Genomic DNA, 13,181 nt, shown 5'->3' with positions numbered 1-13,181 from the left:
TGAAGTCTGCCTGTCACTTCCCCTTGGCCCCTTCTCATTCAGTTAGGCCTTTTCCCCCAGCTGTTCCCTCAGGGCCTCCTTATACCTGGACATTTAGATAAGAGTGCCCATGTAAACATCTCCATATGAGGCTATCATGCCCCAGGCTGAATACCACTGGGGAAGGGAAAGGAATGAGACTTGTATACTGCTTTTTTGTAGCTGCACATTCAAAGCAGTTTACATTTATACAAGTTTTATTTTGCACCTGGGGCAATGGAGGATTAAGTGACTTGCCCAAGTCACAAGGAGCAGCGCTGGGAATGAATCCCACAACCTCAGCAGCAGCTCTACTATTAGGCCACTCCATTGGCTTGAGGCAATCTGATGATTCTTCCCATCCTATCATGACTTGCCTCTGGCCTTGTTATTCTTTCCCTGGGTACCTCATATTAATGTCCTGCATCTGAGAGAATAAATCCTATCCAATTCCCTATATTGTTATCCTATATGAATTCATTAACCCCTCTCCCAGAAAAATGTACATATTAGGGCTGTATGCTTCCTGGGTGGCTGGGATGTATGCTAGAAGGCTGGATTTTATGTTGTGTGGGATGGATTGTTTATTGGGGAGTGAGTTGTGAGCTTGCTATGAATTGTTCCTGTCATTTCTAGTCATGCAACAGCTCTGGGGGAACAAGGACCACCAAGGAGAACTTGCTGATTTATTAAAAGAACAAGCACTGAGAAAGACTAAGAACCAAATGACTCCTCTGCATCTTCTGCGAGACCGGTCCCTACGATGGCAGCGGTACTTCTTGGTTTTCCTGGTGCTTTCATTTCAGTTCTCAGGAGTAAATGCAGTTGAGTGTTTTCATTGTTTCAAGCCTTGGAGCTTCATCCATGCTGAAAGTTCCAGACTTACAAGCAATGCTTGTGTTCTTATGCTCTAATGTAATTAGTTCTAATATCTTGACCCTCATTTCTGCAACTTCAGCTTCTGAAGATGACCTGACTTTTGTTACTTTTCTGTTGCTTTGCAAAGTATCATGAAGGGGTTGGAAGAAGAATAGCAATAGCTCTGGCCTCTGAGGGGATCCAGGGCATCATGCTTCTCCTTAGTCCCAAAGGTACTGGCAGACCCTCAATATAATCGTTTAATGGAATGCTTCTAAGTAGAGAAAGACATGGGGACAAATTTGTCCCCATCCCCATGTCTGAGGCTTGTGCAGATGAAGACAGAGCTTGCAGGGATGGGGCAGAGACAGGGACAGAACTTTTGAAGATAGATCCTGCGGGGATGGGGACAAATTTGTCCCCATGTCATTCTCTACTTCCAAGTATTTATGCTCCTTTCACTTCATCACTTTCTGACCATTCTGAATGCTTCCTTCAGTCCAACACTCAGAAAAACACTTGATCTGGCTTGTTATGGTCATGGAGCTACTCAAAGGCTCCTTCTTCCTGCATCTGAATGCTACTTTGTTTCTCACTCACTGTTGCTCAGATCTACTGCCTGACTCTGAACTCAGTCATTCCAGAACAGAGATTGCAGACATTCTATAAGTTTTTGGATTTTTTTTTTTTTTTACTAATCTTGTACAACCATGTCCCAGACATAAGGATATACTTATCAGAAAGCTAAACCATCAGCATGCTAATACACACACAGAAAGTCCTTATAATTTTTTGATATAGCATTTGTACTCACAATTATCAGATTTTCTCAGAGGATGGCCACCTCTGAGCACAGGTTTCTTGGTTATAATATGATGTAGAACTAGGTGAAGGTTTGGAAAGCAGGAATGAAAAAAAGGCAGGATAGTGAGGAATTCCAGATGCCAGGGAACAAATGCAGAATTATTCTTACATGAGGTTAGATGCTTATTCATGTTGAAAAGACGATCCTATAATCAAGGGGGTTTCAGCCATGAGGAGCTATTGCAGTCTAGAGCACTAGTGATTCTGAACAAAGGGACAGAAAGGAGCACCCAAGGCAAGGAGAGGGGGTCCAAGAGAAAGACCAATAGGAACAGAGCACCAGGAAGCAGAAGGTCACATCTTGCTGAACTTGTCAGGGCAAAAGTATATAAATGACCAGGAAGTGAGAAGTAAGACAAAGGATTCAAGTTTAGATGAGAGAAAAAAGGGAGGTTGTCTTAGGAGAAAGACCACTGGCAGAGAAGCTTTTATAGGCAAGCAAGAGTGGCTACATCATGTATAGAACTACATTGCCTACAATGCCTAGTTCACATATCCTGGCAAAAGTAGCTACAGCAATAAAGTTCTTAGAAATTACTGAATTACATAAGGCTTATCATAGAGCCCTGACCCAACCAGGGTAAGGCTGCTGGAGGCAGAACATGGTTACTGTGACTTTGCTGTTCTGTGGGATACCCAAACCAAGCAGTGTTAAGTAGAGCTGAAGTTATCAGGGACCAAAATATATATAGTAACATGGTATTTATCTGCCATGCCAACAAGATGGCCAGAACTGGACCCACTATTCTTTGAAGGTTATACAGCAGTCAGTCATGCTTAAACACTGGTTGGCAATTTGCCATCATGCCAACCACATATAAGCAGATAAATATGATGGTATCTTGGGACAATATATGTTATAACCAAAGCATTGCTAACAATATATAACCAATATCACCCAGTTACAAATGATGCAGATATTTTTTGGATAGTGAGATCATATTTTGGAATTATATCTTGATTAAAGGTGATATTAATTCCCAGTTGCAAAGAACAATTTTCTATTGCAACCTGTTGAGAATGTTTTCCTTGGGTTTTTTTTCCCTCCAGATTTACTTCTACTCCTATGATGTGTTCCGCACAGCAGGGTTCTCGCTTGAAGAAATCCCTTATCTAACACTGGGAATTGGGGCCTCAGAAGCTATTGCCACTGTGCTGTGTGTATGTCATGGTAAACTGTTTGGGAAAGAAAGTCTGGGGGCAAGAGGAGGGGATGGAAGGAATAATAACTTGCTCTTCTTGCATCTACTGTAACAATTTCTCTGATAAAATGTTCATAGGTGTGAGTCTGCTGTGTGGACACAGGATAGGCAGAGGTCATTGGATGTGTTTGGGTTAAGAACATACAGTAAGCATTGTATACTGTGACATATTGAAGGTCCATCAAGCTCAGAATAGTTAAGCTCTGGAATGCATTACCAGAGGTTGTGGTAAGAGCGGATATTGTAGCTGGTTTTAAGAAGGGTTTGGCCAATTTCCTGGAAGAAAAGTCCATAGTCTGTTATTGAGAAAGACATGCGGCAAGTCACTGCTTGCCCTGGATCGGTAGCATGGAATGTTGCTACTCCTTGGGTTTTGGCCAGGTACTAGTTACCTGGATGGGCCAATGTGAGAACGGGCTACTGGGTTTGATGGACCATTGGTCTGACCCAGTAAGGCTATTCTTATATACTTATGGCAAGATCCCAAAAGGGTAAAACAGATTTTATGGTGCTTACTCTAGAAATAAGCAATGTATTTTCTCAAGTCCATCATAATAATGGTTTATGGACTTTTTTCTTTTTTATTCCAACCCTTTTTTAGACCCTCCTAAGCTAACTGTTTTTATCACATTCTCTGTGTTATGAAAATGAAGCCGATGGGTCACTAGCCATGAATATTTTACAGCAGGGGGTCAGTGGACAGGAACCCAGTTCAGTCAAGCATATAGACCAGTGGTTCCCAAACCTGTCCTGGGGGACCCCCAGCCAGTCAGGTTTTCAAGATATCCCTAATGAATATGCATAAGAAAGATTTGCATACCTGTCACTTCCATTATATGCAAATCTCTCTTATGCATATTCATTAGGTATATCTTGAAAACCTGACTGGCTGGGGGTCCCCCAGGACAGGTTTGGGAACCACTGATATAGACAGAAATTAGCAGAGAACAGATTATAAATCCAGGCTTTCTTATTTTCATATTATATATGAGTGCACAGTCTCTATTATTATTTTCATTGGGATATGTCATTTTCACCTGCAGTACCTCTCATCTGGCTCTTAATAGGGAGCTGTCATTTATCTTCAGTAGAAGATAAACATTATAGTGCCCTCCTCTAGGAGCTACAAAACATAGGCCAAGATGGAGATCCCTATAAAGAAGGCTTAATTTAGGTCTGTTAGAGAAGGGCCCAACTTCACATATTTCCATTCAAGCTGCTCCTGGAGTGCAGGGGACCCTATGTATTTATTTATTTAAAAAATTTCTATACCATTTAAAACTAAACAGTTTTCATAATTTACATACATAATTTTAAAACAGAGACATGATAAAATAAACATACAAAAAAATCCCCAGAAATCATGACTACAAAATAATACCATGCTGTGGAGGCCCTTCGTTGAATTTCTGCTACTGCTCAAAATTCCAGACTACTAGATATAATACAAAGAATTAGAGCAAAATCTATCACAGGGGAGCAGGAAGTGAATTTCACTGAGGTGAAACAGAATGATTTATTCAGTTGACTGGCTATCTGAAAATTTCCCTCATACAATCTAATTAAAGTTGATGTCCTTAGCTCAATTGAGCAGAGAAGCTGTCTGGGACACATTTTGGACAGGGTTGGTAAATAATATTTTAAATCCCCATGTAATATTTGCCAATGAAATTTTATCTACACAAAAAAAGTAAGTGGAAAGTTCATGGGTACTTTATATCTCTGCCAGTTTTCTAAAGGAACTTAGACATGCCCTTTTGAAAATTAGGTGTAAGGTTTGGGAGTACAAAGTAGCTCCAGATTTGCACCTAGGTGAGCAGTTGGAAAACTGATCACAAAATGTTGCCTCAGGCAGATCTGGAAACTGACACACACTGAAAGGCAAGATTTGAACTCAGTCCTCTGTGTTTAAGTCCCTGTACTGCAGGATTGCTTGGCAGTTCTGCTCAGGAATTGTCATTCAGTGATATGGAAAAGAAAATGAAGAGGAAATATGTTGGGTTCGGGGTTTTACACCAATGATGCCTTTGCATTTTCTATCTAAGTGTTTTGTTATTGAGCGGATGGGGAGGAAGAAGCTGCTGTTGAGTGGCTATGGACTCATGGCTTTCTCGCTGGGACTCCTCACAGTTACTCTCTCCTTGAAGGTAAGGAAATTGTTCGCTGGATTCCTTGTTAAACCAGACTGCTGGAATCTTTGAGTGAGGTCATTCATTTATTTTCTGTCTCTTAGGATCATGACAGTTGGGTTCTCTACTGCAGTCTTAGGCTGATCCATTCATTTACTTTCTGTTTCATAGGATTATTACAGTTGGGTGCCCTACTGTAGTCTTGGGCTGATCTTCCTCTACATTCTCTTCTTTGGGGTGGGTGCAGGTAAGAACCTTTCTCTTGGCTTTACACACCTAGAAGATAGTTTACAAAGGGTCATATCCAGTACCTAAGATGTTGCCTGGTTAGATTTCCCTAGATGAGATTGTCACCTATAGGGTGGATAGAAATGCACACCAGGTTTCACTAGGTGAGTACGATTATCCATACAAGAAAGGGCCACCTAAGGGCAGTGATGTTCAAAGTACTTAACCAAAAGTAAAAATACATGTATCTTTTAATACTGTGGAATACTGTGTGCAATTCTGGAGGCCACACTACCGAAAAGATGTGCTGAGAGTAGAATCGGTGCAACGGATGGCCACCAGGATGGTCTCGGGGCTCAAGGATCTATCGTACGAGGAAAGGCTGAAACATTTGCGGCTGTACTCACTCAAGGAACGTAGGGAGAGAGGAGACATGATCGAGACGTTTAAGTATATTACCGGCAATATCGACATGGAAGAAGAGATTCTCTTTCTCAAAGAACCCTCAGCCACAAGAGGGCATCCACTCAAACTCAGGGGCGGGAAATTTCATGGCGACACCAGGAAATATTTCTTCACCAAGAGAGTAGTTGATCCTTGGAACGAGCTCCCAGTGCAGGTGATCGAGGCAAACAGTGTGCAAGAATTTAAGAGCAAATGGGATGCCCAGTGGGATCCCTTAGAGGTTAAGCCAAGGGAGCCTGCCACCAGGAGTGGGATCCCTAGGATAGTAGGCTTGGGGTGGGTCAGTAGAGTGGGCAGACCTGATGGGCTATGGCCCTTATCTGCCGTCATCTTCTATGTTTCTAAGTAAAAGTACAGTGAAGAACACATTAAAAAATTTATTCCCCTTTTTGCTAAGCCCAACAGTGTAGGCTTGCACGGTAAATGCTCCGACACCCATAGGAATTGAACAGGCATTGGAGAATTTGGCACTTGGCTGTGCGACTTAGTAAAAGGAGATCTTACTTAAGTAAAAGTAAAAAGGTTATGCCCAATATAATAATTTTGAGTAAAAAGTAAAAGTATTGTAACTTCAATGAATGCAACTATTGTTAATGTTTTTATCCCAACAATTTTACCCCCTCCGGTGCTAAAAACGCTAACACGGCTTTGTAAAGGAAGGGGTTATTGCTCTACAATTCAGTCCACTTTGCTTTTAGTAAAACTACATTTTGAAACTAACCATCATTTATGCAAGCGTGCTAGTGAGTCATGATTTTTTTACTTGTTTTCTATCCCATTCTCCCCAAAGAACTCAGAACGGGTTACAGGTTAACACACATAATATGCATAATTATTAACCCCCCACCCCCCGCTTAAAAAACAACAACATAGTGCCAACAACGGTGGTAACAGATCTGACGCTTATAGGAATTCCATAAGCATTAGAGCTGTTACTGCTATGGTTGGTGCTAAAAACTGTGCTACAGTTTTGTAAAAGGGGTTGGGGGGGGAACCAGCACACTTAAAAAGGTGTTCAGCAACTAGAATGGCAGAAAGTGGTTTGCTCAGTCTGAGTAAAAAAGTTTCTTCAAATCAAGCTAGGCTACAATATTACTGATGACTCGATTGGGTCTGCAGATACTCATCAAGGGAATCTATCAGAAATAGAGAGTTGTGCGGGGACAGAAATCCAACCCATCCCTGCCCGTCCCCGCCAGAATCCTCTCTGTCCCCACCCATCCCCGCAAGGAATTACCTCCATCCCCGCCCGTCCCCATAAAAAGCAACAATTACTTCTGACAGGATCATCAATTCCACAGTTTCTTTTTTTGTTTGCACTGCTGTTTTCCTTGTGGAATCTCTTTGGTGGAACCCTTTTTTTGGTTTTTGTTCAGGTAATTAACTTATAAACCCCCTCTTTTACTAAGGCTGATGTGTCCATTATATTATATGGACGAACCCTGCTTCCAAAGTCTTCCATCCCCGTGGGAGTCCCGTTGGCTAGAGGGGGGTCCCCGTGGGAGTCCCGTGGGTTAGTGGGGGATTCACGCGGGACTCGCGGGACTCCTGCGATCCCCGTTCCTGTGCAGACCTATTATCAGAAACACTTGACTTCTGTATAGCAAAAAAAAAAAAAAAAACCCATCATCATCATTGGAAACAGTATGGTCTAATTCAGTAGTTCCCAACCTTGTTTTGGAGGACCACTGGGCCAGTCAGGTTTTCAGGATAGCCCTAATGAATATGCATGGAGCAGATTTGCATGCCTGGCACCTCCATTATATGCAGATCTCTCTCATGCATATTCATTAGGGCTATCCTGAAAACCTAACTGGCCTGAAAGTCCTCCAGGACAGGGTTGGGAACCACTGGTCTAATTCATCACTTGCATTATCATCTTCATATTTGCTATCATAATCATGCTGGCCAATTACAGATAAGGCTTTCACAAAACTGGAATTGTCTGTTATTGATCTAATATTTTTTCACTTGATAGCAAACTCTGAATATCTTTGAGAACTGATGCACGAACATCAAATGTGTAGGAACTCTTCATTCTTGGGACCAGACAAGCAGACTTCCTCTCTAAAGTATCAATCTCAAGGGTCCATAGATCTCATGCATATTCATTGGGGAAATCCTGAAAACCCGACTGGATTCGGTCCTCAAGGAGAGACTTTGGGGACCCCTGATCAATCTAGTACAGTGGTTCCCCCATTGCCCCAGTTACATTAGGTAGAGTGTGAGTCTAAGACAGACAGGGGAAAATGCTTGAGTACCTGAATGTAAACCACTTAGGCTATAAGTAGTTTACAAATATTAAAAATGAAAAAATAAATGTCATCATCTGACTTGCTCTTTTATTTTGCTTTCTCCAACAGGAGTCAGCTTGTCCATCATGTCTGAAATCTTCACCCAGTCCTCCCGAGCTGCAGCCTTTGTGATTATTGGAAGTCTGAACTGGGCGGGGATCTACGTGATTTCAGTGATCTTCCCCTTCATTGTAGTAAGTGATTTTGGTCTTGCCTCTTAAATTAGCCCCGAGACCTATGTACACTGCCATGTGCCAGAAAAGCCCATAGATGTGGCAGTGCTTCTTGGTGGTCCAGTGGCCCCTGTCACACAAGGAAAATACCTGCTGTGCTTAAATGTATCTCACCTTGAGCTACAATTGAAAAAGGCCTGAGCTACACCTTTTCACATGCAGCTGAAACTAAATCCAATTTTCCGTATTTAAACCTTTTGCATTCCATAGAGCAGTGATTTTACTTGAAGTTTTCCTTACTAGATGACTTTCTGCATCAGGGGTGAGACTAGCGCAGGAAAATCTGCAGTATACTGTTACGGTAAAGCATGGAGCAGTTTACTGCTTCAGCCCCCTGATACTTAGATCTCAGCTCAGCTCAACTCCTTTGACTGGATGGGCTTTTCTTTTCCACATCACTCTAGACCAGGGGTAGGGCACTCCGGTCCTCGAGAGCCGTATTCCAGTCGGGTTTTCAGGATTTCCCCAATGAATATGCATTGAAAGCAATGAATGCAAATAGATCTCATGCATATTCATTGGGGAAATCCTAAAAATACGGCTCTTGAGGACCGGAGTTCTCTACCCCTGCTCTAGACCATTGGTCTCAAACTCACGGTTTGGGGGGCCACATGTGGCCCGCCAGGTACTATTTTGAGGCCCTTGGTATTATAAAGAATGATTCTTTATGGAAAACTTGTGCTTTAAGTGTCCGGCGGTCACATTCTGGAATGTTGCCCGCCTGACTGCTGTAACCTCACGCAAGTGCTTTCCAGCGTCTGTACGCGATTGTCCTCTCCACTCCACCTCTCAATCTCGTGCAGACACAGGAAAGCACTTGCGTGAGGTTACAGCAGTCAGGCGGGCAACGTTCCAGAACGTAAGGTAACCATTGGAGGCAGTGCATCTTGTGCGTGTGTCCAGTGCTGGAGGAGGTGAGAGCTGAAGGCGGTTGTGGACGCGACCACTGGACACTTAAGGCACAAGTTTTCCATTAAAAATCATTCATTATAATGCCAAGGGCCTCAAAATAGTTGGTCCAAAATCTTGTCTCTTGCAGTTGATACTTTGATAGTTTTTCACTTTCTGCATGTTGCACTGCTTTCAGCTGTGCATAGCTGAAATTATCAGAAGCAATTAAGGAAAGATTTATAAACTATAACGAGTTTTACCTCATGCAAAGTTGTCATTTCTTTAATAAGCCATTAACTATTTTTTTCTGCGGCCCTCCAAGAACCTAAAAATCCAAAATGTGGCCCTGCAAAGGGTTTGAGTTAGAGACCACAGCTCTAGACAGCTGGCTGACACCTTGAGATATCAGCAAAGTTAGTCATTTTTCTATCTCCCTCCTTTCAGCTCTAAATCCAGTGGTGTAGCAATTGAAGTATGCACCCCAGGCGGAGGTGCCTAGCATCACTGTGCCGTGCACCTAGGGTTACCATATTTGGAGCCTCACAAACCCGGATGCATGGTCCCGCTCCATTCTGCCCCCAACTTCGCCTTGTTCCACCTCCAGCCCTGTCCAGTTCCGCCTCAAGTCCCGCCCTGTTCCACCCCAACCCCACCCCCTCATAGCCTCATCTTCTTCCCCTACAAGCTCTGGCCACGTATGGAGGGCCTTGAGCATGCGTGGATATGTATGACATCATCCACGCATGCTCAGAGGCCCTGCAGATGTAGCCAGAGCTCATCGGGGGTTTCCAAAATCCGGACAAACTGCTAGGGTTTGGAAAGTCTGTCTGGGAACCAGGATAGTCCTCTAAAAATAGGACATGTCTGGGTTTTCTTGGATGTCAGGTAACCCTACATGCACCCATTCCCACAGCCCTCTCCCCATACCTCTTCAAATCTTTGCCGGCTGCAAACAGCAACACTTACCACTTCCATCAGCATCTGCCCCCTTTCTTTCTCTCCAACCCAATTCCATCCAGTATCCTTCACCCTTATGTCTCTATATCCTTTCCCTGCACCATAATTCCATTAGCATCTGCCTCTTTTCTTTCCCTCCAACCCAATTCCATCCAGTATCCTTCCCCTTGTATCTCTCCCCTTTCCCTGCACATCAACTCCATCAGCATCTGTCCCTTTCTCTCCTTCCACCACCCTTCCATACCAACCTGCCCCCTTTCTCTTCCTCCACCACCCTTCTAGGTCAGAGGGGAACCGCTGAAGAAACAGAGAACTCAGGTGTTTGTTTGTTTTTTTCTTTGGCAACGCAGGCCCCTGAGAAAGATCGGCAGTGCTGGGCCCCCCCTGGAAGATCGTCAACACCTTCCCCCCGGGGAGATCGACAATGTCGCCCTCCCCCGGCATCGACATCAGCGAACCAGAATAAGTGACGTCGGAGGGAGTGGACCGACAGATGCAAGGAATTGCTGCAAGGTCCCGCAATGATTGTGTCTGCCGGCTCTGCTCAGGGAAGAAGTAAGTGACATCGGAGGGGTTGGACTGGCAGACGCAGTCATCGCGGGACCTTGCAGCAACTCCTTACATCTACCGGTCTACCCCCTCCAACGTCACTTATTCTGGTTCGTTGATGTCGATGCCGGGGGGAGGGCGGCGTTGTCGATCTCCTGGGGGGGGGGAGCGCCAGCGCTGCTGATCTATCCCGGGGGGGCCCAGCACTGCCGATCTTTCCCAGGTGGCCCGTGTTGCCATGGAAATCCCCCCAAAACACCTGAGTCCTCTGTTTCATCGGGCCCCTCTGACAACTTCGGGCCCTAAGCACGTGCCTACTGGGCCTATTCATTAATCCGGCCCTGTGTTCGAGGCTTGTGTGGTTAAGGCAGAGCTTACAGGAATGGGGCAGGGACAAGGACAGCAACAAAACTCATGGGGATGGGATGAGGAAATTGAGTTCCTGCGGGGATGGGGACAAATTTGTCCCTGTGTCATTCTCTAGTAAGGATCTTGAGGTGGGGCATGGAATTCTGTTATTGGCTTTGATCTGGGATGTATGGCACCAGGTCTGAGAGGTAAGACCTCTCAGGTCTCATGATCAAAGCATTTGTCTCTTTGATTCTGGTGGGTTACGATACAATGAATGTCACTTTAGCCCTGTACTGAGGGGATCTCTACGGTTCTCGTACTAAAGAGTGACAGGCCTGGGCTTTTACAGTGCTTTAAAATCTCTTCCCTCCACTGTTCATTACACCGTTCCTTTGCTTTTGTAAAGTACTAAGGTAAGGCATTTTTACTGTAGACACTTGCTTCTTCCCCTGATGCAAAATTAAATCTCATTGCTCTTCCGTATGTGCATTTCATTGTCAATAAAGAATGATTTTCTCTTTTTGTGTGGAGAGCAGTCATTTCAGATTGAATGGTTGTAAGCATTATGGAATATGGATCAAAAGAGAAAATCTTTCAGGGAAGGGCTTTTTTGAGGTGGAACTCAGGGATACTGAGTACTGGAATTTTTTCCATTGCTTGATAAAAATGACCCATGTTCCCCAAATATTAATAAAAGAGCTCAGGTTCTGCACAGTCAGTACTGCTTCTTTTTGAATTCTGTGGCTGGCTGCAGGGGGCCTGACTACTGTAGGGTGGGTCCTTCACTGGTCATCCCCAGTGGCATAGTAAGGGGTGGGGGAGATGGGGGGGTAGTCTGCCGAGGGTGCGAGCAGCAACTCTCAACCTGATGTTGGCCCAGCTCGGCTCTTCCTCTGATGTCACTTTCTGGACCCGCACCTAGGAAGTGACAGAAGAGGAAGAGCCGACGCTGGCTTGACAGTAACTTAGGGGTTGCTGCTCGCGCCAGGAACATTACAGAAGTACAGGGGAAGGGAACAGCAGGAGAGGGCAGAGAAGAGGGCGGAGAGAGGCGCCTCATCCTCGCTATGCCACTGGTCATCCCATTCCTGAAGAGTAGCCTGGTATTTGAGTACCAGCATCTTTTTTGCCAGACAAAAATGCACTGCTCAGAGGTATTCTAGGTGTCAAGCAGCAAATGATGTAAATCTCTCTCTTTCTCTCTCTCCCCACTACTCTCTATCCCCTCCACCAGGACAGCATGGGTCAGTACTGCTTCCTTATCTTTTTGGGCTTCATTGTGTCTTCATGGATTTTCAACTTCCTGTTTCTCCCGGAGACCAAGGGCAAATCAAGCATGGATATCATGATGGAATTCAACAAGTTAAACTTTGGCTCAGCGTATACCCATTCTGCTTCAGAAAATCCTCAAGAGGCTAATGAGAAATGCTCCGTGCTCTGAGCTTGGCGAGGTCAGTCTTTAAAGATACTGACAGGACTGGTGACTCTAATCAAAATGGATTGTTAGCGCAAACATCTTGTATCACTGTCATGCCATAACTCCAGGTTTGTGCTTTTCCGTTGTGGCCCAGTATTTTCCTCTGGCTCCTTCATTCAGATGGTGCTGACAGAATGACATGTCTTCTCTTGGGCTGTAGCATAAGAAAATAGTGACTTAGATGTTGGGGGAGGTTAAAATGGGGAGGGATGGGATGTGTCAAAGCAAATTAAAATCTTCAGGGTGGAGGGTAACATCTTTGTCAGCAATAGACGGACAATGGGAGCAATTTTGAACACAGCAGGGAAGGACCCCTTTACTGTGTTACTCTGGTACAGCTGCACCAGCTGTCTCCCCTTAGTACCTCTGTTATGGATAGTAACTAGTATTTTAGCCCGTTACATTAACGGGTGCTAGAATATATGTCTGTGTGTCTGTCTTTATTTCCGTCTCTCTCTCTCTCTGTCCTGCTGTCTTTTTCTGTCTGTTTCTCTCCCTGGCCCCCTTTGTCTGTCTGTCTTTCTGTGTCTCTCCCTGTCCCTGTGTCTTTCTTCTTTTCTTTCTGTCTCCCTTCCTCCCCCTGGTGGTAGAATATATGTCTGTCTTTCTTTCTGTTTCTCTCCATACCCCTGTCTTTTTCTTTCTGTCTCTCTTCCTCCCGCTGT

General features: G+C 44.4%; 1 protein-coding gene across 1 annotated transcript in view; it reads left to right on the top strand.

The window, feature by feature from the left end:
• LOC117365514 (solute carrier family 2, facilitated glucose transporter member 11-like) overlaps positions 1–12,543 on the top strand; it is a 49,632-nt gene extending 37,089 nt beyond the window's left edge. The window contains exons 7-12 of the mRNA XM_033955995.1: positions 655–842; positions 2,791–2,901; positions 4,988–5,089; positions 5,243–5,318; positions 8,128–8,252; positions 12,274–12,543. Coding sequence (XP_033811886.1) covers positions 655–842; positions 2,791–2,901; positions 4,988–5,089; positions 5,243–5,318; positions 8,128–8,252; positions 12,274–12,480 — 809 coding nt within the window. The 3' untranslated portion in view covers positions 12,481–12,543. The remainder of the gene's footprint in view (positions 1–654; positions 843–2,790; positions 2,902–4,987; positions 5,090–5,242; positions 5,319–8,127; positions 8,253–12,273) is intronic.
• Positions 12,544–13,181: the final 638 nt, after the last annotated feature.

The sequence above is a fragment of the Geotrypetes seraphini genome, chromosome 8 (genome assembly GCF_902459505.1).
Source record: "Geotrypetes seraphini chromosome 8, aGeoSer1.1, whole genome shotgun sequence".
Classification (NCBI taxonomy): domain Eukaryota; kingdom Metazoa; phylum Chordata; class Amphibia; order Gymnophiona; family Dermophiidae; genus Geotrypetes; species Geotrypetes seraphini.
Note: the sequence above shows the minus strand (reverse complement) of the source record. Positions and strands in the feature narration are given on the sequence as shown.